Source organism: Pseudophryne corroboree, chromosome 5 (genome assembly GCF_028390025.1).
Source record: "Pseudophryne corroboree isolate aPseCor3 chromosome 5, aPseCor3.hap2, whole genome shotgun sequence".
Lineage (NCBI taxonomy): Eukaryota > Metazoa > Chordata > Amphibia > Anura > Myobatrachidae > Pseudophryne > Pseudophryne corroboree.
Window position 1 is genome coordinate 363,160,667 of NC_086448.1, and position 25,714 is coordinate 363,186,380.

General features: G+C 45.2%; 1 protein-coding gene across 1 annotated transcript in view; it reads right to left on the bottom strand.

The window, feature by feature from the left end:
- The window catches only part of LOC134929602 (sodium-dependent neutral amino acid transporter B(0)AT3-like), a 484,872-nt gene that overhangs the window by 314,830 nt on the left and 144,328 nt on the right, over positions 1-25,714 (bottom strand). Inside the window, exons 2-3 of the mRNA XM_063925189.1 lie at positions 1,708-1,848; positions 739-876 (exon numbers count right to left, since the gene is read on the bottom strand). Of these exons, the coding sequence (XP_063781259.1) occupies positions 739-876; positions 1,708-1,848 (279 nt within the window). The remainder of the gene's footprint in view (positions 1-738; positions 877-1,707; positions 1,849-25,714) is intronic.

Below are 25,714 nucleotides of genomic sequence, written 5' to 3' on the forward strand. Positions count from 1 at the left end.
CCCATTTATGAGGAGGCATGCAGCTCTGTACCCCCATTATTACATCCAGAAATTGTTGGCTTTTGTAGATATGACATTTAGTTCTATCATAATGTAATAGGCAGTTAAGGAAAATATTCTGTCAATTGTAAAAGTGCAAATTAATACATAAGGGAGTTTAGGGTGTAGTTTGTCTCTAGTGTGGCTAAGGAAGTTACCCTAAAGCATAATAATTACTGTTAATGAAATCTATGGATGCTTCTTTTTGTACATAATTGTTTCAACAAGAGCCATAATGACATAACTCCCATCATTTACAAATGCCAAAATTGACTCTACCCCTGATCTACCCAATCCCCGAACTGATCCATCCAATCCCCACCCTGATCCACACAATACCCACCCTGATCTACTCAAACCTGCCCCAATTCACCTATAATCTCCCACTTTTTGACATCTTTCTCAGCCCGCACATTGGAAGTGTCCATGAAAATCAGTATAATATTGTTAGCTAGATATAGTTTGTTTTCTTAACTACTACTGTAATGGTTGTGCAAGTACAATATTAGAAATCTCTCATTCTCAGTACACACTAGTGCTTATCTTTCCCATGCATGGGGAATCATACCATGATATTATAGTCATAATTCAACTGCAACTTCATGTTCATTAATATCTTGAGTAAAACACACTGAGAATATGCATGATTCAAAATGGTCACAAAAATACATCTGAGAACATAATAAACATTGGTAATACCTGTTGCATTTGAATTTGTTGTGCAGTAACTCCATGGAAGAGGGTTTTGAAAAGAATTAAAGAAATACCACAAGATCCATGCTACAATAGTATTATAATACACTCCCACCAGAAAAGAAACAAGCATTGAAGCAATACCTACAGAAGATAAGATTTTAAATCTAAGTTAGTTTCATTATCAATGCAATTAACTTCAATAAATTACAGAATATTGTTGAATATAATGGTCTATTAATGATTCTATGTTGCAAAAGGAACAATAAATAATATATTTTTATTTTATAACACATTACAATGAGCAGGTCAATGGGCATAAGTAAATATACTGCAGGCCCCAAGGCAAACGTTTGTAAGGGCCCCTATGTACCCCCCAATGGTGAAAAAATTATATAACACATGTAACTTTGACAGGGAAGGTGGGCCCGTTTCAGCTCTGGGCCCCATATCAGCTGCAATTCTTACACCTATAGTAGCTATGCCCTTGCATTTAACCAATATTATCTGTCTTTTGTTTGCAGTGAGACTGAAAATCAAAATTACTTATTGAAATGCACATACGGTGGGATGTACTAAAGCAAAAATGCGGTAAAACCCCCTTTATCTGGGTTTTTACCTAATTCCCAAATGTACATGCCCTGGATGCTGGGGCTCTGATACAGTTACTGTCTGCATTCCTAGCTGAGAGGGATCCGATTATTGTATGATGGACAGTGCTTTTAGAGTTTAGGTTAATCTTATTTGGCAACCATGTTTTTTGGGTGGCATTAATGGTTGCATGACATGAGAAAATGTACTGCTTTTGTTGCAGGAATTCATGCACTTATGTGAACTTGGATAAGGAGAAGAGAACTGGGTTTTGTTTATAATTAACCAAATATTCATGCTGCATATAGGAAAATGCTATACCAGGGTACATGTAATTTTGACTAATGAATACTGTATCAAGAGAGATTATCATTGAAGGCATACCAATTCCTCCAAGGTATGGTGAAACCGTGTTCCAAACTCCTATGCTTCCTCTCCTTAAGCGTTGTCCAATTGCAAGTTCTAGATGAAATAAGGGTATTCCCACCAAGATCAGTGCTATTCCATATGGAATTAAAAATGCACCTAGGAAAAGATATTTATAGATTTATACTTCTTATGTAATAACTATATTAATGCTTTCTTGCAAAGAGAATAAAATAAAGTAAGCTTACTTGATCTTCTGGTAAAGCAGGAATTTCCATTTAGCTGCCTTAAATGACCACCAAACCCCAATATCATTTGTTAGATAAAAATCATGACGGAAAAGTACATTGTTATGTGCTGATAATCTGGGCTACTCTTGCACTTTCTATATTGCGTCTAATTACAGATCAGATATCATTATTTACTTGCAACCAGACACATATTAAGGGACATATTAATTTACCATAAACTTCTTGATCCAATAATTAAAATTTGATATAGCTGCTTAGTGGAAATATGAAATTAAGGATCATGAGGATATATTTAAAAACACTCATAGCGACAGGTTTCCCTGTAGTGTATAAGACGTGAAGTCATTACTAAGACAATTACATCCCTTCTTCTGTGTTTTTAAATGTGTTCACAAGAAGCACAAAAACTAAGTGCTTATCTGTTAATCAAAAGTCAGTCAAGGACCATGTAATCTTCAAATAATCACTGCTCCTCCACTCAATGCGTTTCATCAGAATAACTTCATCAGGGTTGTGGCTACCTTTAAATACATATAGAATTACCAATTCACAGCTCTAAATACCAGTTAGCACATTTTGTCTCACAGACTTCTTCAGATGATATGTGTAGGTGCCCTCTTGAACTGCCACAAGCTGCAGGGTAACATTAGAGATTAGTACTCTTATTACAAATGAAGCAGGAAATAAAATGACTACTCACAGAACTCCACCCACAAAACGTAAGAGCCCAATGTGTCTATTAACATAAAACTTATTATACCACAAGATCTGTCATATTATCTAAATAAATAAATAAAGTTTTAAATACTTTTCATTCTCATTCATTATAATATACTGCTGCCATTTACAGCAGTATTCCCTACACACTGCAAATGGATATAGAAAAGTCAAAACAAATTTAATTTGAAAAGTGGAATTAAACATCACATTGGAACTATGGGATCAGTAGGTGATCCTGGTGGTCGGGATGCTGGCAGTCACAATACCGATGCCGGCATTCCCATGTTGAACATCCCAACAGTGGCAAGGTCAGTATTAAAACTCCCCCCCACCCCCTATCCCTAACCCACCCTTACCACAACCAAACCCTAACCTCCACCCTCAGTGCCTAACCCTAACCTCCCCCTTAGTTCCTAAACTTAACCCCCCTTTCTGCAGCCTAAGACTCCCCTGTATTGCCTAAAACTAACCCCGCAGGTGGTGCCTAAACTTAGCCTTCCCTTCCCGCAGCCTAACCCTAAACTCCCCTGAGTGATGCCTAAACCTAACCCCCCCACCCCTCAGACAAACCCTAACCCTCCCGGCTATACTTACCTTCTTAGCTTCTGGATTCCGTTTGTCGAGATTCCGACGTTGGGATCTTGACCTGTTCTGGATTCCGGCATTGGTGTTCTGACGGGTGTCGGTATTATGGCATTGGTATTTTGGCAGTTCTTGAATGTATACTGGAATTATTGCTCCTGCTTGCCCCCTGTTCACTTGGCCTGGCAATAGTTGTATAATGTAATAACTGTATCTCATATTTAATCTCCTTGTTTATTTTTCTTTCATCTATCAAAATCTCTTCTATTTTATTTTTTTGTTTGTATGATCATATTTGAATTCACATGCATTGCAAGCATTCTAAAACTTTATGTTTATGTAAGTCTACTTACAATTTTATCTGTTATGTGCCATTCATACAGTATGTGTATTATTACGTTAATATAAAATATTAGATTTATCACTCATTGTAAGTATTGCGCCTAGGTTACATAACGTACTTGGGACCCTATTCAGCTTCAGTTGCAGATTCTGCTAAAAATCAGAAACTGCAACTGCTGTTGCTCGCATGCTGGTGTCCGCCCAGCACAGGGCAAATGTCTGCAGAAGTTTTTTAAAAATGACAGGGGTGTGCAGGAGATGCTGTTGGTGACCCGAAAAATTGCGGGCCACTTTCGACATTCTGCCACTGCGTGTCGAAGACTGGAGCACCAGCAAACACTCCTGAACCTGCCCTGCCATCACCTGAAGCAAGAGGTGGTAACGAGGTGGAATTCAACACTCTACCGTATAAGCTTCAGAGGATGGAGGAGAAGCAAAAGGCCATTAAAGCCTATACACCCACCTATGATATAGGCAAAGGAGGGGGAATGCACCTGACTCAAGCGTAGTGGAGAATGATTTCCGCCTTGTGCAAGGTTCTCCAACCCTTTGAACTTGCCACACGTGAAGTCAGTTCAGACACTACCAGCCTGAGTCAGGTCATTCCCCTCATCAGGCTTTTGCAGAAGCAGCTGGAGAAATTAAAGGAGGAGCTAAGATGGAGCGATTCCACTAAATATGTTGGACTTGTGGATGGAGCCCTTCATTCACTTTGCCAGGTTTCAATGGTGATCAATCTGTTGAAATCAGAGCACTACATTTTGGCAACCATGCTCGATCCTAGGTTTAAAGCCTATGTTGTATCTCTCTTTCCAGCAGACACAAGTGTGCAGAGGTGCAAAGACCTGCTGGTGAGTAAATTGTCAACTCAAGCGGAACTTGACCCGTCAACAGCTCCTCCTTCAATTTCTCCCACCACTGGGGCTGCAAGGAAAAGGATAAGATTTCCTAGCCCACCCGGTGGTGGTGATGCAGGGCAGTCAGGAGCAAAAGCTGACATCTGGTCCGGACTGAAGAACCTGCCAAAAATTACTGATATGTCTGCTGTCACTGCATATGATTCTGTCACCAGTGAAAGAATGATGGAGGATTATATGAGTGACAGCATCCAAGTAGGCATATCAGACAGTCGTATGTATACTGGCAGGAAAAAGAGGCAATTTGGATGTCCTTGCACAAACTGGCTTTATTTTACCTAAGTTGGCCCCTCCAGTGTGTACTCCAAAAGAGTGTTTAGTGCATCCGGTAACCTTGTCAGCGATCGCCGTAGGAGGTTACTTCCACAAAATGTGGAGAAGGTGATGTTCATCAAAATGAATTATAAATTCCTCCAGGAAGACCTTGATCAGCAGTTGTCTCCAGAAAGTACACTGGGACCTGTGATGGTGGATTCCAGTGGGGATGAATTAATACTCTGTGAGGAGGGGGATGTACACAATGAAGGCGTGAGGTATCGGAGGATGAGGTCGACATCTTGCCTCTGTAGAGCCAGTTTGTGCAAGGAGAGATTGATTGCTTCTTTTTTGGTGGGGGCCCAAACAAACCAGTCATTTCAGCCACAGTTGTGTGGCAGACCCTGTCGCTGAAATGATTGGTTTGTTAAAGTGTACATGTCCTGTTTATACAAAATAGGGTGGGTGGGAGGGCCCAAGGACAATTCCATCTTGCACCTCTTTTTCTTCTTTGCATCATGTGCTGTTTGGGGACTATTTTTTTAAAGTGCCATCCTGTCTGACACTTCCGTATATATCCAGTGGTACTGACATTTAGTTCCAGTGATTTTGCCGTATAATTCCAGTGATTTGGACGTATAATTCCAGTGATTTTTCCTTTTAATTCCAGTGATATTGCCATTTAATTCCAGTGATTTTGCCATTTAATTCCAGTGATTTGGACGTATAATTCCAGTGATTTTGACGTATAGTTCCTGTGATTTTGCCATTTAATTCCAGTGATTTTGACATATAATTCCAGTGATTTGTGTTACGTTCTCTGTGCTCAGAATATAAGATACTGAGTGGGTTTGTTAAGAGCACAGAAACGTGACGCTGTAATTAGCGAAGTTCAACAGCAACCCCTAGGAACCTAACTCGGTTGTTCCACCCACGTGGTCAGTCTACGCCTGTGAGACTATGTGTTCTTGGGCCCACAGCAGCCGCGTTTGAAGGGCGGATTAAGTCTGCCCAACTCCGATGCCCCCTGGTCTTAATTGGAGACAAGGCGTAAACTGAGACGGGTCGAGAACAAGGGGACCACTAACTAAATAAAGAACAGAGCTAGGGGCTACTACTAAACTCAAACAAAATTTATGTGTGGCACTGTCGCCAAAGGAAAAGGACAACAAAGGTAATACTATCCACACCCTACATGGCACCGGACAGCTAGGGCGGAAACCTCCGCAAAAACACCAGCAACAAGTATAACAAAAGAATACAGACACAGCAAAGGTGCAGCAAAGGCCGCTACTCACAATACTGTGTTAGGCGCCGCGGTCCGTGGCGTCGCTCGGTCCATCTCCAAGCGACGACCGCGGCCGCTGCACCCTCCTCCTTGCCCGCCCGGTGCCTAGCAACTAGGGACGCCGTGCGTGCTGAGCCGCCAGGTCCCTAGCAACGCTAGGACGCCAGGCGAGCTGAGCCGCCGGGTCCCTAGCAACTCTAGGACGCCGGGCGCGCCGAGCCGCTGGGACCTTAGCAACGGGGACGCCACAGGCGGACTGCGTTCCCCGTTGCAGGGATTGATTAATTAAGTGTTCACACATGTTCTCTGGTCGTGCAGCAAGGCAGCTGCATGACATTTATTGTAATTAGGCTCTGTGCTCTTATTGGAGGGTTCCCTGTTAAATGCCTCCTCAGTGCCTCACACAGACGCCGGTGATAGCTTCCTGCATGCTGCTCATGTTTGGTGAACGTCTGTTCCTGGTCTGCTGTGTCCGGTCTCTCCAGTTCTCTGAGTCCCTGAATCTTGGAGTTTGTCATCTGGCCCCAAGGAGTTCTCCTGGTCCTCATTTACCTGTGGCAGTCGATTTAAGTTCCCACTTGGTTTCGTGAGTGGCGGCCCTGCCGCGTGTTACGGCCTAGGCCGCTTTAGTATTATTTTCTTGCATTGGAGCATTTGCGGAGGTTTCCACGTCCATAGTCCTCTCCGGTACTCGGCGGTGCCGTGTAGGAGAGTGGACAAGTGGATTATTTTGGTTGTTCTTTTCCCTGGCGGTAAGCCACGCATACTTTTAGTTTCAGGTTACCCAGTAGCCCCTGGCCTTGTTGTTTAGTTAGAGGGCCCCTTGTTATTACCCTGCCTCGGTTCACTCTTTGTCTCTCCTTAAGACCTGAGGGGGCATCGGAGTTGGGCAGACGTAATCCGCCCTTCAAACGCGGCTGCCATGGGCCCAAGAAACCATAGTCTCGCAAGAGTGAACTGACAGCATGGGTAAGACAACAGAGGTAGGGCGCCAGGGGCTATGCCCATTTCGTTTCCCCTTTCCAGCATTACATCCTGGTACTCAGGTCTCACAGTATAAGATCTCCCCTGACCTGAGTGTCTGGATCATAACATTATCACCGGCCCAAAACATAAAAAAAAAAAAAAGGGGGTTTATTTTTTCCATTTTTTTGTTTTGGTGAGAGTAAAATTCGGCCTCATGAATCCGGCAAGGTTAGGGCCAAATCCCGGTCAGCTTTTGGTTAACCAAATTCATGAACTAACTCAGATGGTTCAGGACCTTACTCTTCGAGTGAAATCGCAGGAAGATCTTTTGCGAGCCTCCTCGAGTGTGGTCCCAGAACCAAAGATGCATTTACACGACCGTTTTTTGGGTAACCGAAAAGATTTTTTTAATTTTAAGGAAGCTTGTAAGCTTTATTTTCGTTTAAGGCCTCGTTCCTCTGGTACTGAGTCTCAGCGGGTTGGGATAGTTATGTCGTTGCTCCAGGGTGATCCACAGACCTGGGCGTTTGGGTTAAGAACAGATGATCCTGCTTTGATATCTGTAGACGCCTTTTTTAAATCGTTAGGCCTGTTATATGATGACCCAGATAGAGAGGTATCAGCTGAGAGTCACCTGCCAGCCCTTAAACAAGGTAAAAATCCAGCAGAGGTATATTGTACCGAATTTCGCCGTTGGTCGAACGACTGTGGCTGGAATGACCCGGCCCTGCGCAATCAGTTTTGCCTCGGTTTGTCTGAACTTATTAAAGACAGTCTCCTTCAGTACCCCGCTCCTGAGACTCTCGACAAACTCATGGAGCTTGCTATTAAAATAGATCGTCGTCTCCGAGAGCGGAGGGCAGAAAGAGGAACAACTTTTAGGCCTAATCCTTGTGTTTATACCTTTCCTGAGGACGTCGAGGAGCCCATGCAGATGGGTCTCTCCCGGCTGTCTCCACAGGAAAGAACCAGAAGATTAAGTTCTGGTCTTTGTTTGTATTGTGGTGGTAAGGGACATATTGCTCGCAACTGCCCGAACAAGTCGGGAAACGCTCTGACCAAATGAATTGTGAGGGGGTTCACTTGGGTCTGCAGCTAATCTCCTCAAATGATTCTCTATTAGTTCCTGTTAAGATTTCCTTTGGCAGCCTCAGTTCATTGGTGTCGGCCTTCGTCGACAGTGGAGCTGCAGGAAATTTTATGGACTTGGCTTGGGCTAAGACTTTAGGCATTCCAAAGATACCACTGGACAAACGTATCACCATGCACGGCTTGGATGGGGGTCCGCTTTCCAATGGGATAATTACTCACCGCACACCTCCAGTATTACTGACAGTGGGGGCCTTACATTCTGAAGACATAGAATTTTACCTTACACATTGTCCGGCAGTTCCTGTAGTTTTGGGTCACCCCTGGCTTGCCTTTCATAATCCCACCATAGATTGGCGGTCTGGGGAGATTTCCCAATGGGGTCCTTTTTGTGTTAAGGAATGTATTTCCCATCCAGTCCGGGTTGCGGCAGTCGTCCCAGAACTTATTCCTGTAGAATATCAAGATTTTGCCGATGTGTTCTCCAAAGGCAATGCGGACATTCTGCCTCCCCATCGGTCCTATGACTGTGCGATAGAGTTAGTACCAGGTGCCACTTTGCCTAAGGGGAGATTATATGCCCAGTCTGGGCCAGAAACCACAGCCATGAATAATTACATTCAGGAAAGCCTGAAAAAAGGCTTTATTAGGCCTTCGAAATCTCCGTTGAGTGCAGGTTTTTTCTTTGTCGAGAAAAAAGATGGGTCACTCAGACCATGTATTGATTTTCGGGCTTTGAATAAGATTTCGGTTAAAAACACCTATCCTTTGCCATTGATTTCAGTGCTTTTTGATCAGTTATGCTCCGCCATGATCTTTTCAAAAATCGATCTTAGGGGAGCTTACAACCTCATCCGAATAAGATCTGGGGATGAGTGGAAGACGGCTTTCAGCACTCAGTCGGGTCACTATGAATACCTGGTGATGCCGTTTGGCCTGTCAAATGCTCCTGCGGTGTTTCAGGACCTAATCAACGATGTTCTCCGTGACTTCCTTGGGAAGTTCGTGGTCGTTTATTTAGACAACATTTTTATTTACTCTGAGTCTATGGAACAACATGTTACCCAGGTGCGTCTGGTTCTTCAAAAACTACGAGAGAATCATTTATACGCTAAGCTTGAGAAGTGTGATTTTCACATCACAGAAGTGTCCTTCTTGGGGTACATTATTTCTCCCCAGGGATTTTTTATGGAACCGAAAAAACTTCAGGCCATCCTTAATTGGGCGCAACCCACTAATTTAAAAGCAATTCAGCGCTTTTTAGGGTTTGCAAATTATTACAGGCGGTTCATTCATACCTTTTCTGACCTGGTCGCTCCTATAGTAGCTTTGACTAAAAAAGGAGCGGATCCTTCCAATTGGTCGCCTGAAGCTGAGTCTGCCTTTCGGGCCTTGAAGCAGGCTTTTGTCTCGGCTCCTGTCCTCAGACACCCTAATCCGGAGCTCCCCTTTATTGTTGAGGTTGATGCCTCAGAGGTTGGAGTGGGGGCTATCCTTTCTCAGGAAGATCCGGAGTCTCAGGAATTACATCCTTGTGCCTTCATGTCCAGGAAATTCTCCTCTGCAGAATCCAACTATGACGTTGGTAATCGGGAATTACTGGCAGTAAAATGGGCTTTTGAGGAGTGGAGGCATTGGCTGGAGGGAGCTAGGCATACTATTACAGTATTTACTGACCATAAGAACCTGCAATATATTGAGTTAGCTAAACGGCTTAATGCTCGGCAGGCATGTTGGGCATTGTTTTTTACTTGTTTCAGGTTTATTATCACCTTCAGGCCTGGTTCCAAGAATACGAAAGCTGATCCCCTGTCACGTTGCTTTCTTCCGGTTCACAATAGCAATCCTGTTACTACCCCCATAGTTCCATCTTCAGTCATCCGGGCAGGTCTCACACAGGATTTATTTACTCAGTTAAACCAGCTTCAACACCAGGCTCCTAGACTTACTCCTGCTGGTCGTCTTTTTGTCCCTGAATTTTTGAGAGGCACTGTTTTAGCTGAGTTTTATGACAACAAGGTATCTGGTCATCCAGGTATCACTAAGACCTTGGAGCTGGTCTCTCGCTCGGTGTGGTGGCCTAGTCTTTCTAAAGACGTAAAAGAATTTGTCCACTCCTGTCAGGTTTGTGCACAGCATAAGGTCCCTCGTTCGTTGCCGATCGGGCAACTCATACCTTTAGCCATTCCTCTCAGGCCATGGTCTCATATATCCATGGATTTCGTGGTGGACCTTCCCCTTTCAGCCGGATGTCGAGTCATTTGGGTGGTAGTGGACCGTTTTAGTAAAATGGCTCATTTCATTGCTCTTCCCCGATTACCCTCTGCTCAAGGGTTGGCAGTTTTGTTCCTACGCCATGTGTTCAGGCTCCATGGTTTGCCCACTGATATTGTCTCTGATCGGGGTCCGCAATTTATCTCACGATTCTGGAAACGTTTTTGTGTCTCATTGAATATGAAACTGTCTTTAACATCTGGTTACCATCCACAGTCTAACGGGCAAACCGAACGAGTCAACCAGTCATTAAAACAATATTTACGCTTGTATTCGGCCAAACTCCAGAATGATTGGTCTGAATTTCTTCCTTTAGCCGAATTTGCTTATAATAACTCCTATCAATCCTCCACCAATGAGTCCCATTCTTTTCGGTCTTTGGTTTTCATCCTAGAGCCAACTTTTTATCCATCATTCTCCAGTCTCCTCGTTGACCTTAACCTCCCATCTCAGAGCAATTTGGAGAAAAGTCCACCTTGCCCTGAGAAAAGCTGCCTTCCGAGAAAAGAAATTTTCTGATAGGCTCCGACGTCCTTGCACTTTTAAGGTGGGAGATAAGGTGTGGTTGTCAACTCGCAACCTCAAGCTCCGACAACCTTCGGCTAGATTGGGACCCAAATTTATTGGACCATTCCTTATCATTAAAAAGGTCAACCCAGTTGCTTTTCAGCTAAGCTTGCCAAGATCTCTCAGAATTGGAAATACTTTCCACTGTTCCCTTTTTAAACAGTATTTTTCTTCCAGGAGATTTCCTCGGAGGACTTCCCAGGGTAGATCTCCGGTGGATGTTCAGGGGCAACAGGAGTTCTTGGTAGAGAGGGTTTTAGATTCAAAAATTTCTCGGGACCGGCTTTATTTTTTGGTTCACTGGAAAGGCTATGGTCCGGAGGAAAGATCTTGGGTCTTGGATAGAGATCTTCATACCCCTAAACTCAAGAGATTATTTTTTCAGGAGTTTCCTCAGAAGCTGGGCTTTAGGGGTTCTTTGACACCTCCTCAAGGGGGGGGGGGTACTGTTAGGCGCCGCGGTCCGTGGCGTCGCTCGGTCCATCTCCAAGCGACTACCGCGGCCGCTGCACCCTCCTCCTTGCCCGCCCGGTGCCTAGCAACAAGGGACGCCGTGCGTGCTGAGCCGCCGGGTCCCTAGCAACGCTAGGACGCCGGGCGCGCTGAGCCACCGGGTCCCTAGCAATGCTAGGACGCCGGGCGCGCCGAGCCGCTGGGACCTTAGCAACGGGGATGCCACAGGCGGACCGCGTTCCCCGTTGCAGGGATTGATTAATTAAGTGTTCACACATGTTCTCTGGTCGTGCAGCAAGGCAGCTGCACAACATTTATTGTAATTAGGCTCTGTGCTCTTATTGGAGGGTTCCCTGTTAAATGCCTCCTCAGTGCCTCACACAGACGCCGGTGATAGCTTCCTGCATGCTGCTCATGTTTGGTGAACGTCTGTTCCTGGTCTGCTGTGTCCGGTCTCTCCAGTTCTCTGAGTCCCTGAATCTTGGAGTTTGTCATCTGGTCCCAAGGAGTTCTCCTGGTCCTCATTTACCTGTGGCAGTCGATTTAAGTTCCCACTTGGTTTCGTGAGTGTTACGGCCTAGGCCGCTTTAGTATTATTTTCTTACATTGGAGCATTTGCGGAGGTTTCCGCTTCCATAGTCCTCTCCGGTACTCGGCCGTGCCGTGTAGGAGAGTGGACAAGTGGATTATTTTGGTTGTTCCTTTCCCTGGCGGTAAGCCGCGCATACTTTTAGTTTCAGGTTAGCCAGTAGCCCCTGGCCTTGTTGTTTAGTTAGAGGGCCCCTTGTTATTACCCTGTCTCGGTTCACTCTTTGTCTCTCCTTAAGACCTGAGGGGGCATCGGAGTTGGGCAGACGTAATCCGCCCTTCAAAAGCGGCTGCCATAGGCCCAAGAAACCATAGTCTCGCAAGAGTGAACTGACAGCACGGGTAAGACAACGGAGGTAGGGTGCCAGGGGCTATTCCCATTCCGTTTCCCCTTTCCAGCATTACATCCTGGTACTCAGGTCTCACAGTATAAGATCTCCCCTGACCTGAGTGTCTGGATCATAACATACTGGGAGAAACAAACGCAGGTGAACGAGAACCCCGAGATCACAGACAGGTTTCTACCGACTGGAGGGCTGGAAGGACTCCAACGACTGGCTTCCGAACACCAGGATTCAGGACCACTGGAACAAGGTAGACCAGATCACAGAACACCGAACAGGGAATTCTCCAGAGCAGGAACAGCTCATAGGAAGCTATCACCGGCGTCAGTGTAAGGCACTGAGGGAGAATATAAGAGGTATCTGTACCAATAGCTAAAGAGCACCTAAATTGATAATGTCGTGCATCTGCCCTACTGCACAACCACATGCTGCCAGGTGATAATTTACTTATATGGCAATGGGGAACGCGGTCCGCCTGTGGCGTCCCCGTTGCCAAGGATCCAGCTGCTCAGAGTGCTCAGCGTCCTGGCATTGCCAGGCGCCAAGCGTGGAGCAGGAGGAGGTGTGGCAGACGTGATGCGCCGGGACTGTTGCTTAGCAACGGTCGGGCGCTGGCACAAGCCACCACGCCTAACAGTACCCCCCCTTGAGGAGGGGTTAAAGAACCCCTATATCTGGGTTTATGAGGAAATTCCTGAAAGAACAACCTCCTAAGCCTAGGGGCATGCAAATCCTTGTCCAGGACCCAAGATCTTTCCTCTGGGCCGTACCCTTTCCAATGAACTAAAAAATAGAGCCAACCACGAGAAAATTTAGAATCTAAGACCTTCTCCACTAGGAATTCTTGTTGACCCGGAACATCCACCGGAGGTCTACACTGGAAAATTTTCCGAGGAAATCTCCTGGAAAAAACATATGGCTTCAATAGAGAACAATGGAAAGTGTTGCCGATTTTAAGTGACTTTGGCAACCGTGGCCGAAAAGCCACTGAATTTACTTTTTTGACAATAAGGAATGGTCCAATAAATATGGGTCCCAATCTAGCCAAGGGTTGTCGGAGCTTGATGTTGTGGGTTGACAACCACACCTTATCTCCTACCTCATATGTACATGGGCGTCGGAACCTATCAGAAAATAAATTCTCCCGAAAGGCAGCCTCCTTAAGGGCAAGGTGTACCTTTCTCCAAATAACTCTGAGACGGGAGGTTAAGGTCAAAGAAGAAGCTGGATAATGGGGAGTAAAGCAATTGGCTCTAGGGTGAAAGCCGAGGACCAAAAAGAATGGAGATTCCTTGGTAGATAAATGGCAAGCGTTATTGTAGGCGAAGTCAGCCAGAGGAAGAAAATCTGACCAATCGTTCTGAAGTTTGGCAGTATAAAGACGTAAATATTGTTTTAGTGACTGATTCACACGTTCAGTCTGCCCGTTAGAGTGTGGATGGTATCCAGACGTTAAACAAAGTTTCATGTTTAACAAGGCACAAAAACGCTTCCAAAAATGGGCAATAAACTGTGGTCCCCAGTCAGAGACTATATCCATGGGTAAACCATGAAGCCTAAAGACATGGCGGAGAAACAGAACTGCCAAAACTTGAGTGGAGGGTAATCGGGGTAAAGCAATGAAGTGGGCCATTTTGCTAAAACGGTCCACAACTACCCAAATTACCTGGAACCCGGATGAAAGAGGAAGATCCACCACAAAATCCATGGAAATGTGTGATCATGGCCTGAGTGGAATTGCGAGAGGCATGAGTTGCCCAACCGGCAAGGATCGGGACACTTTGTGCTTAGCACAATCCTGACAGGAAAGGCAAATTCCCTAACATCCTTGTTGTTTCTTAGACCTGGTATTAACAAACAATGGGGATTTGGTATCAGGTATTATAGTAGGGGAACCGATAGGAAACAGCGACCACAATATGGTCACATTCAATATCAGTTTTCATAAACAGCCCAACTAGGCTCAACTAGGACTCTAAACTTTAGCAAAGTGAATTTTGAAAAGATGAGGGTATTTTTCGGGGATATTGAATTGGAAGGTTTGTTTTTAGGAAACAATACTACGTAGAAATGGGAGGTACTAAAATTCCTGTTAGCTAAAAATACTCTCAAATTTATTCCTACGAGCAGCAAAAAAAGGAATAAAAATCATAAACCAATGTGGCTTAACAAAAAGATAAAGGAACTTATGGGCAAGAAAAGGCGAGCATTTAAAAAATACAAATCTGATGGGGAAGCAGAGTCATTTCAGCACTATAAGGAATGTAACAACATATGCAAAAAGGAAATAAGAGCGGCTAAAGTAGAAACTGAAAAACTAGTAGCAAAGGAAAGCAAAGCAAATCCCCAAAAATTCTTTAAATACATTAATAGCAAGAGATTAAAGAAGGAGAGTATAGGCCCTTTAAAAGACAAGTTGGGAGTCTTAAGCAAAAATTATAATGACATAGCGAACACATTAAATTCGTTTTTTTCAACAGTATTTACTAGAGAGGACCCAATTCAGGGACTAACACATAATCTGAATAATGAGAATATCTCACTTATAGGTACTTATTTAAGCAAGGAAGTAGTCTGTGACTGATTAAAACATTTACAGATTAATAAGTCACCAGGTCCCGATGGTATTCACCCAAGGGTTCTAATGGAGCTTCACTCTGAACTTTCAAAACCGCTATTTTTGATCTTTAAGGATTCAGTAACATCAGGTATGGTTCCCAAAGACTGGCGTATAGCGGAAGTAGTGCCTATATTCAAAAAGGGAAGTAAAGCTTAACCAGGTAATTATAGACCAGTTAGTCTTATATCTATAGTGGGGAAAGTATTGGAAGGTATTCTAAGAGATAGTATTCAGAAGTTCCTTGAAGTCAATAAGGTCATTAAAAGGAATCAACATGGGTTTATGAAGGACAGATCCTGTCAAACCAACTTACTTGGCTTTTATGAAACAGTAAGCGCAAACCTAGATCAGGGTAAAGAGGTGGATGTAATCTTTTTAGATTTTGCCAAAGCATTCGACACTGTACCACACATGAGACTTATCTACAAGCTACAAGAAACAGGGCTAGGAAGCACAATATGCACTTGGGTCAAAAACTGGTTAGATAATAGGGAGCAGCGTGTTGTGGTTAATGGATCTTTTTCAAATTGGACTGAAGTGCTAAGTGGTGTGCCGCAAGGCTCAGTATTAGGACCGCTATTGTTCAATATTTTCATTAACGACCTAACAGAAGGTCTAGAGAGCATGGTGTCAATTTTTGCAGATGATACCAAATTGTGTAAAGTTATAAATGCGGAGGGGGATGCTGAGTCGCTTCAGAACGACTTAGTTAAATTAGAAGCTTGGGCAGCGAAATGGAGAATGCGCTTCAATACAGACAAATGTAATGTAATGCACTGTGGTAACAAGAACAAAAATAACACCTACCTACTAAATGGGGTAAAATTATGGGATTCTGTACTGGAAAAGGATTTAGGTGTCCTCATAGATCGCAAACTAAGCAGCAGTACCCAAAGTAGGACTGCAGCAAAGAAGGCTAATAAGATATTAGCATGCATAAAACGGGGAAATTATGCTAGGGACGAGAGTATTATACTCTATATAAAACACTTGTGAGGCCACACCTTGAATATTGTGTACAATTCTGGGCACCTTACTACAAAAAGGATATCCTGGAACTAGAAAAGGTTCAGAGGCGGGCGACCAAACTAATTAAGGGTATGGAGACGCTGGAATATGAGGAAAGGCTTGCAAGACTAGGCATGTTTACACTGGAAAAGAGGAGATTAAGATGGGACATGATCAACATTTACAAATATATAAGAGGACAATATACAGATCTTGTGCAGGACCTGTTTTTGGTTAGATCAACACAGAGAACTCGTGGACACTCGCTCAGGTTAGAGGAGAGGAGATTCCGCACAATACGGCGTAAAGGCTTTTTTACGGTAAGGACAATACGTGTTTGGAATTTCCTGCCTGAGGGAGTTGTAATGGCCGACTCAGTCAACACCTTTAAGAATGGGTTAGATAAATTCCTAATGGATAAGGATGTCCAGGGTTATGGGGCATAGTCAAGCACTATGGTTATTATAAAAAAGAGGGGTAAAATGTAACGGCAGTCATCAACTTCAGTCAAAATTTTATACAAAATAATCGTGCATTGGAGACCACAAATAGGTTGAACTCAATGGACAATTGTCTTTTTTCAACCTTAGATACTATGTTACTATTTTACTATGTATTAGGCCACCACACCGAGCAAGAGATTAACTCCAAGGTTTTAGCAATACCAGGATGACCAGCAACCTTACTATCATGAAACTCTGTGAGGACACTGCCTCTCAAGCACTCAGGAATGAAGAGACGACCAACAGGAGTATCACTGGGAGCCTGCTGCTGAACCTGGACAAGTTGTGTGAACAAATCCCGCGTGAGGCCGGCCCGGATGACGGACATTGAGACAATGGGAGTTGTGGAAGAGTGGTTATTGTGAGCAGGAAGAAAACAACGTGACAGGGCATAGGCCTTAGTATTCTTAGAACCGGGCCTGTAGGTGATGATGAACTTGAATCGTGTAAAAAACAGTGCCCAACGCGCCTGCCGAGCATTTAGCCGTTTTGTTGATTCAATATACTGTAGATTCTTGTGGTCAGTGAACACCGTAATAGTATGCTTCGCTCCTTCAAGCCAGTGCTTCCATTCCTTAAAAGCCCATTTGACTGCCAGCAGCTCTCGATTACCAACATCATAGTTGGATTCAGCAGAGGAGAATTTCCTGGACATGAAGGCACAAGGGTGTAACACCAGAGACTTGGGGTCTTCATGAGAAAGAATGGCTCCCACTCCAACCTCTGAGGCATCCACCTCGACAATAAAGGGAAGATCAGGGTAGGGGTGTCTGAGAACTGGAGCTGAGACAAAGGCCTGTTTTAGGGCCCAAAAGGCAGACTCGGCTTGAGGCGACCAGTTGGAAGGATCAGCTCCTTTTCTTGTTAACGCCACAATAGGAGCAACTAAATCTGAAAACGCATGAATAAAATGCCTATAATAATTTGCAAAACCCCAAAACCGCTGGATAGCATTCAAGTTAGTGGGTTGCGTCCAGCTTAGGATAGCCTGGAGTTTCTTAGGTTCCATAAAAAACCCCTTTGGAGAAATAATATACCCTAAAAAGGACACCTCAGTGATGTGGAAATCACACTTCTCCAATTTAGCGTACAAAATTGTCACACACGGACAACATGCTGTTCAGGAGACTCAGAGTAAATTAAAATGTCGTCCAAATAAATGACCACGAACTTCCCTAAAAAGTCGCGGAGGACGTCGTTAATAAGATCCTGAAATACCGCAGGAGCGTTAGACAGCCCGAACGGCATCACAAGATATTCGTAATGTCCCGACTGAGTACTGAAAGCCATCTTCCACTCATCCTCTGAGATCGATTTTGGATAAAATAACCGCAGTGCGGAGCTGATCAAACAACACCGAAATCAACGGTAAGGGGTAGGTGTTTTTAATAGGAATCTTATTCAAGGCCCGATAGTCTATGCACGGTCTTAGAGATCCATCTTTTTTCTCAACAACAAAAAAACCCTGCACTTAACGGAGATTTCGAGGGCCTAATAAACCCATTCTTCAGGCTCTCCTGTACATAGTCATCCATGGCCTTAGTCTAGGGGCCAGATAAAGCATAAAGTCTCCCTTTTGGCAGAGTGGCACCAGGGACAAGGTCAATGGCGCAGTCATATGACCGGTGGGGTGGCAGGATATCAACAGACAAAAGTCACAATGAAGTGACCCCTTGGCGCTAGTTGACAATTATTGGTTAATACGTATGTATATGCTATATCGTTTCCACAAAATCATTCAAAGAAGTCTACCAGCAGCTCACTGTAGATAGGGGGACTTCTCTACCCCCACAATACAATAGACTCAAGAAAAAAAGAAAAAACAGACAGCGCTAGTAGATTTCTTAATAAATATTTATTTATTCTTTATTTTAATCTAGATTTTTCTTTAGCTAAAATAGCCCTTATTTTCCCCTTACCTATAGATCTAATTCCACATTTCACTTATATATATTTTATTAAAATTCTAGCCAATAAACAATAATACATCAATAATAATACAATAACTCTGCTCTGTATACTTGGTTCTTCAGTACACCACTGAAACAATTTGGATACAAATGCAACAAACTAATTCCTTCCACTGCTATATATGCTTATGTCCCTTGCCACCACAATATAAGCAGAGCCCTGAATTTAGCCTTCTGGCTCTTTCTTCTGGATACAGCCGGGAGAGACCCACTTGCATGGGCTCCTCAACATCCTCAGAGAGAGCATACACACATGGACTAGACCTGAAATTAGCCCCTCTTTCAGCCCTCCGCTCTCGGAGACGATGATCAATCTTAATAGCAAGCTCCATGAGCTTATCTAAAGTCTATGGAGCTGGATACTGAAGGAGACTATCCTTGATTACTTCAGACAGACCGAGGCGAAACTGACTGCGCAGGGCAGGATCATTCCAGCCACAGTCGTTTGACCAACGACGAAATTCTGTACAATATGCCTCGGCTGGGTTTTTACCCTGTTTAAGTGCACGCAGGTGGCTCTCAGCCGATGCTTCCCTATCTGGATCATCATACAAAAGGCCTAATGACTTAAAGAAGGCATCTACTGTTAGCAAGGCTGCATCATCGGATTTCAACCCAAAAGCCCAGGTTTGTGGATCGCCTTGAAGCAAAGACATCACAATGCCCACCCGCTGAGACTCTGTACCTGAGGACCGGGACCTTAAATGAAAATAAAGCTTACAGGCTTCCTTAAAATTAAAGAAATCTTTTCAGTTACCCGAAAAGCGGTCAGGAAGGTGCATCTTTGGTTCAGGAATCATACCCGAGGAGGCTCGCAGAAGATCTTCCTGCAACCTTACCCGAAGGGTAAGATCCTGAACCATCTGAGTGAGTTCCTGAATCTGATTGGCCAAAAGCTGGCTGGGATTCTGTCCTAATGCTGCCAGATTCATGAGGACAGAATTTCAAGGCCACCCTGATTAGAATATCGGAATTAGCCCTTTTTTGTTGTTGTTGTTTTGGGCCGGTTATAATGTTACGTTCTCTGTGCTTAGAACGTGTCACAACTGAGGGCCTGAGCTGACGGGAGGCAGCCTCAGTTGTAGGGGCTGAGATGTACCGGAACCTGGGAGGTTGTATCAGACCCCTGGACATGTAAGTAACATGAATAATAACTGCCCGAAGGCGTGACCACGACAACTTGGATAAAAGTCAATGATGTTTATTATGACAACTCCGCAACACAGCAGCAGTAAAAGAAAACGTAAAAGTCAGCAAATAATAAATACAGTTCCTGGGTACTACAGGATGGCAGGAGCCACAGGGCACTGGTAGTGTGAGATAGTTCTTATGATCTTCTAGATGGAAAGTCCTTACCAGGCCCGACTGTAGCAATGGAGATAACCCAGGATTGTGCCAGCTGGTGTTCCAGGAAAAGCTGGGTTGCTGAAGGTAAAACAGCTGCTGTGGATACTGGCTGGAACCAGACTGTTGTTAGCACGGAGTGGATACTGGCTGGAACCAGTTAAATAATAAATGAACTTGGGAGCGATGAAATATGAACTGAAATGTAGAACTTGAGAGCGGAGAAATAATAATACCGGTGGAGAGTGGTAAAGTGTAGAAAGGACACCGGCCCTTTAAGGGAAGCTGTACTCTGCTGGAAGCTGAGCTGGAAGCAGGTAATGTTGTAGCTGGAAACAGATGAATCCACAATGGATTGGAGAGTCAGGCTACACCGCAGGTGGAATGCTGGTGCGGGTCTCTATGGTGGAAGTCTTGAGACAGGAGCTGGAACCTGGAAGACAATCACAGGAGAGAGACAAACAGGAACTAGGTTTGACAACCAAAGCACTGACGCCTTCCTTGCTCAGGCACAGTGTATTTATACCTGCAGCAAGGAAGGGATTGGCTAGGCAATTATGCAGATTAACAATACTGACAACAGATTGGAGGAAATGATCAGCTGACAGAATCCAAGATGGCTGCGCCCATGCAGACACTTGGAGGGAAGTTTGGTTTGTAATCCATGTGGTAATGAAAACAGTAATGGCGGCGCCGGCCACTGGAGACAGGAGACGCCAGGCTGACAAGTGCACATCCAACCACGCGGACACAGCGGAGGCCGCGGCTGACGTAATCGCCACTCTGACACTCTGCATGCAGAAGCTCAGGGACGGCGGCCGCGGGAGACGCCATGCCAGATGTAATAAGGCGTTACTGTGACAGCGTCTCAGAGAGACAGGAGAGGATGCAGGAATGTGAACATTAGGATAACAGATGGGATCCGGTCCTGGAGCGCTGAGCCAGCCTTAGGAGGCATCTGATGGGTAAGAAATGGCGTCCAGATACCCGGATCGTGACAGCACCCCCCCCTTTAGGAGTGGCCCCAGGACACTTCTTTGGCTTTTGAGGAAACTTGGAATGGAATCTCCGGACCAAGGCAGGAGCATGGACATCAGAAGCATTGGTCCATGAACGTTCCTCAGGACCATAACCCTTCCAGTCAATAAGATATTGTAGTTGACCGTAACGGTGACGTGAGTCCAGGATCTTGGCCACTTCATACTCAACGCCTCGTTGAGTTTGGACTTTCGGAGTTGGAGGAAGTGAGGAATGAAACCGATTCAAGATCAGCGGTTTCAACAGGGAAACATGGAATGTCCTGGGTATTTTTAAGAAGGGAGGCAACTGGAGTCTGTAAGCAACAGGATTGATGACTTGTTCAATCTTGAAAGGACCGATATAGCGAGGTGCAAACTTCATACTGGGAACTCTTAACCTCAAATTCTTTGTGGATAACCATACCCGATCACCCATCTTGAGAGCAGGAACTGCTCGACGCTTCTTATCCGCAAACTTCTTGTACCTGAACGATGCCTTGAGCAGAGCTGATCGTACGCTCTTCCAGATATTGGCAAACTGATGCAAGGTGATATCCACTGCGGGAACAGAAGTTGCTGGAAGCGGTTGGAACTCAGGAACTTTAGGGTGGAATCCAAAGTTAGTGAAGAATGGTGTTGAAGCAGATGAAGAATGATACTGGTTGTTATGACAGAACTCGGCCCAGGGAAGTAATTGAACCCAGTCATCTTGAGAGGAGGACACATAGATGCGGAGGAAGGCCTCCAAGTCCTGATTCACCCTCTCGGTTTGACCATTGGTCTGAGGATGGTAAGCCGTGGAAAACTTTAGCTTGACTTGGAGGACTTGACATAAACTTCGCCAGAATTTGGCTGTGAATTGAACTCCTCGATCTGAGATAATTTCTTCAGGAAGACCGTGGAGTCGGAAGATCTCTTGTATGAATACTTGAGCCAACTTGGAAGCTGACGGAAGACCGGTGAGAGGAATGAAGTGTGCCATCTTGGTGAACCGGTCAACTACCACCCAGATGGTATTGAACTTGTTGCACATGGGTAAGTCTGTAATGAAATCCATCGACAAGTGGGTCCATGGTCGACGGGGAACGGATAGTGGAACCAGTTGCCCCGCAGGCGACTGGCGGGATACTTTATGTTGGGCACACTTTGGGCAAGATGCAATAAACTCCAAGACGTCCTTTTTCAGAGTTGGCCACCAATAGGACCTAGAGATAAACTCCAGGGTTTTTTGGATACCTGTATGTCCGGCAAAACGGGAAGCATGGGCCCTATGCATGAGCTTCTTCCTTAGCATCGGCTTCACAAAACTTTTCCCTGATAGGGGCGTAGAGTCCATCCCTACCGTGGAGAATGCCAACGGATTTATAATAGGATGCTTGTCTGAAGACTCTGACTCATTTTCTTGCTCCCATGAGCGGGAAAGGGCATCGGCCTTGCGATTCTGAGAGCCCGGACAGAACTGGAGTTTAAAGTCGAACCTGGAAAAGAAAAGTGCCCATCTGGCCTGACGAGGGTTGAGACATTGTGCGCCCTTCAGGTATAAAAGGTTCTTGTGGTCTGTAAGTATGGTGATTAAATGAGAAGCTCCCTCCAACAGATACCTCCACTCTTCTAGAGCGAGCTTGATGGCTAGCAACTCCTGGTCGCCAATGGCATAGTTGCGCTCAGCTGGGGAGAACTTCCGGGAGAAGAAACTGCAAGGATGTAAATGGCCATCTTTAGCCCTCTGAGATAACACCGCTCCTACTCCAACGGTGGAGGCATCCACCTCTAGGATGAAAGGAGAGTCGATGTCAGGCTGTTTCAGGACAGGCGCAGAGATGAACCTCTGTTTTAAAAGATGAAAAGCTTGCATGGCTTCTTCAGACCACTTGGACGGGTTAGCACCCTTCTTGGTGAAAGCAGTAATAGGCGCCACAATGGTGGAAAAGTCTCGTATAAACTTTCGGTAATAATTGGCGAACCCTAAGAACCTCTGGACCCCTTTGAGGGTTAAGGGTACCGGCCAATTCTGAATTGCTTGTAGTTTCTCAGGATCCATCTCTAGTCCGGAACCGGACACAATGTACCCTAGAAACGGAATGGACTTGACTTCAAAGACGCATTTTTCTAATTTGCAATAGAGATGATTGACACGGAGACGGGACAGAACCTCTTTAACCCAAAAACGATGTTCCTCTAAATCGTTGGCAAAAATGAGGATATCGTCTAGATAGACCACGACATGACGGTATAGAATGTCTCTGAAAATCTCATTGACAAAATGCTGGAAGACAGCTGGAGCATTGCTCAATCCGAAGGGCATGACGAGGTACTCATAATGTCCGTCACGGGTGTTAAAGGCGGTCTTCCACTCGTCACCCTCACGGATCCGGATGAGATTGTATGCACCTCGCAAGTCCAGCTTTGTAAAGATGGTAGCTCCGCTAACTCTGTCAAAGAGCTCAGTAATCAGGGGTAAAGGATAACGGTTCTTGATGGTAATGTCGTTCAAACCTCTGTAGTCGATGCACGGCCGCAGACCACCATCTTTCTTTTTTACAAAAAAGAAGCCTGCGCCGGCTGGGGAAGAAGAAGGTCGAATGAACCCCTTTGCTAGGTTCTCTTTAATGTATTCCTCCATAGAATGCGTCTCAGGCAGAGACAACGGATAAGTTCGGCCTCGAGGTGGAACCTTCCCTGGAACGAGATCAATTGGGCAGTCCCATTCTCTATGAGGAGGAAGGATATCAGCAGAAGCTTTACTGAACACATCCGTGAAATCTTGATATGGAGGAGGTGGAACATCAGACGACCTGGGGGAGGAAGAACAGACAGGCAATACTTTAAACAAACATGTCTCTGCACAGGAGGAACCCCATGCCAGGATTTGCGTAGTCGTCCAATCAATTGTAGGATTATGAAGACGGAGCCATGGAAGGCCCAGGACCACAGGATGTGTGGCTCTTGGAATCACTAAAAGTGAAATAAGTTCGGAATGAAGAACTCCCACTCTCAGACGAACTGGTAGAGTCCTTAGAGCAATAACAGTATCAAAAATTTTACTGCCATCCATGGCAGTTAAGGAAAAGGAGGAAGGAAGTCTCTCGGTGGGTAGGGACCACCGTTTAACATAGGCTTCAGTAATAAAGTTCCCAGCTGCTCCGGAATCAAGGAGAGCAATGACGTTCCGATAACGTTGAGCAACTTGAAGCGAGACTGGGAGATTACAATCATGAGGAGATGGAGAGGAGATCATTACTCCTAGCCGGCCCTCTCCTGGGCGAGCTAGGGTTTGGAGTTTTCCCGGACGTTCGGGACAGGCATTGATGGTGTGAGACGGAGCTGCACAGTAAAGACAAAGAGACTCAGAGAGACGTCTTCGGCGCTCAGCAGGAGTTAAACGGGAACGGCCAATTTGCATGGGCTCATCTTTAGATGGTGACAGTTGACGAGGAGGAGGAGCAGAAGATTTTGGAGCAGATGATCTTCCACGCTCAGTTGCTCTCTCTCTGAAACGTAAATCAACTTTCGTGCAGAGTGAGATTAGCTCATCTAACTTAGAAGGTAAGTCTCTGGTAGCTAACTCATCTTTAATAAGCTCAGATAAGCCATGCCAGAATGCAGCATACAGGGCCTCGTCGTTCCATGCCAGTTCGGATGCCAGGATCTGGAACTGTATCAGATATTGTCCTACAGTACGTGACCCCTGGCGTAAACGGAGAATCTCGGATGAAGCTGAGGTTACCCGGCCTGGCTCGTCGAAGATGCGCCTGAATGTTGACACGAATGCAGTGTAAGAAGATAGCAGGGTGTCGGACCTCTCCCATAACGGTGATGCCCAGTCAAGGGCGGAGCCACTGAGAAGAGAGATGATGTAGGCAATTTTTGTACGGTCACTGGGAAAATTGCCAGGTTGTAGCTCAAACTGAATCTCACACTGGTTGAGAAATCCCCTGCAGAATCTTGGAGATCCGTCAAATTTTGCTGGCGTTGGAAGATGAAGACGTGGAGCAGAAATGGGTAAGGTGGGTGGGGTTATAGCTGGAGTCACTGTGGTTGACGCACCAGATGCGCCTGATCCACGGAGAGTTGTCTGAATCCCATCCAGCCGAGTAGAGAGATCCTGGAGACAGCGGATGATGTGGCCCTGTGCAGCCTCCTGATGTTCTAGTCGGGCTGCCAGTTCTTGCATCGGCCTGGCCGCTTGATCCTGGTCTCCGGCTGGATTCATTAGGTCAGTGCTTACTGTCACAACTGAGGGCCTGAGCTGACGGGAGGCAGCCTCAGTTGTAGGGGCTGAGATGTACCGGAACCTGGGAGGTTGTATCAGACCCCTGGACATGTAAGTAACATGAATAATAACTGCCCGAAGGCGTGACCACGACAACTTGGATAAAAGTCAATGATGTTTATTATGACAACTCCGCAACACAGCAGCAGTAAAAGAAAACGTAAAAGTCAGCAAATAATAAATACAGTTCCTGGGTACTACAGGATGGCAGGAGCCACAGGGCACTGGTAGTGTGAGATAGTTCTTATGATCTTCTAGATGGAAAGTCCTTACCAGGCCCGACTGTAGCAATGGAGATAACCCAGGATTGTGCCAGCTGGTGTTCCAGGAAAAGCTGGGTTGCTGAAGGTAAAACAGCTGCTGTGGATACTGGCTGGAACCAGACTGTTGTTAGCACGGAGTGGATACTGGCTGGAACCAGTTAAATAATAAATGAACTTGGGAGCGATGAAATATGAACTGAAATGTAGAACTTGAGAGCGGAGAAATAATAATACCGGTGGAGAGTGGTAAAGTGTAGAAAGGACACCGGCCCTTTAAGGGAAGCTGTACTCTGCTGGAAGCTGAGCTGGAAGCAGGTAATGTTGTAGCTGGAAACAGATGAATCCACAATGGATTGGAGAGTCAGGCTACACCGCAGGTGGAATGCTGG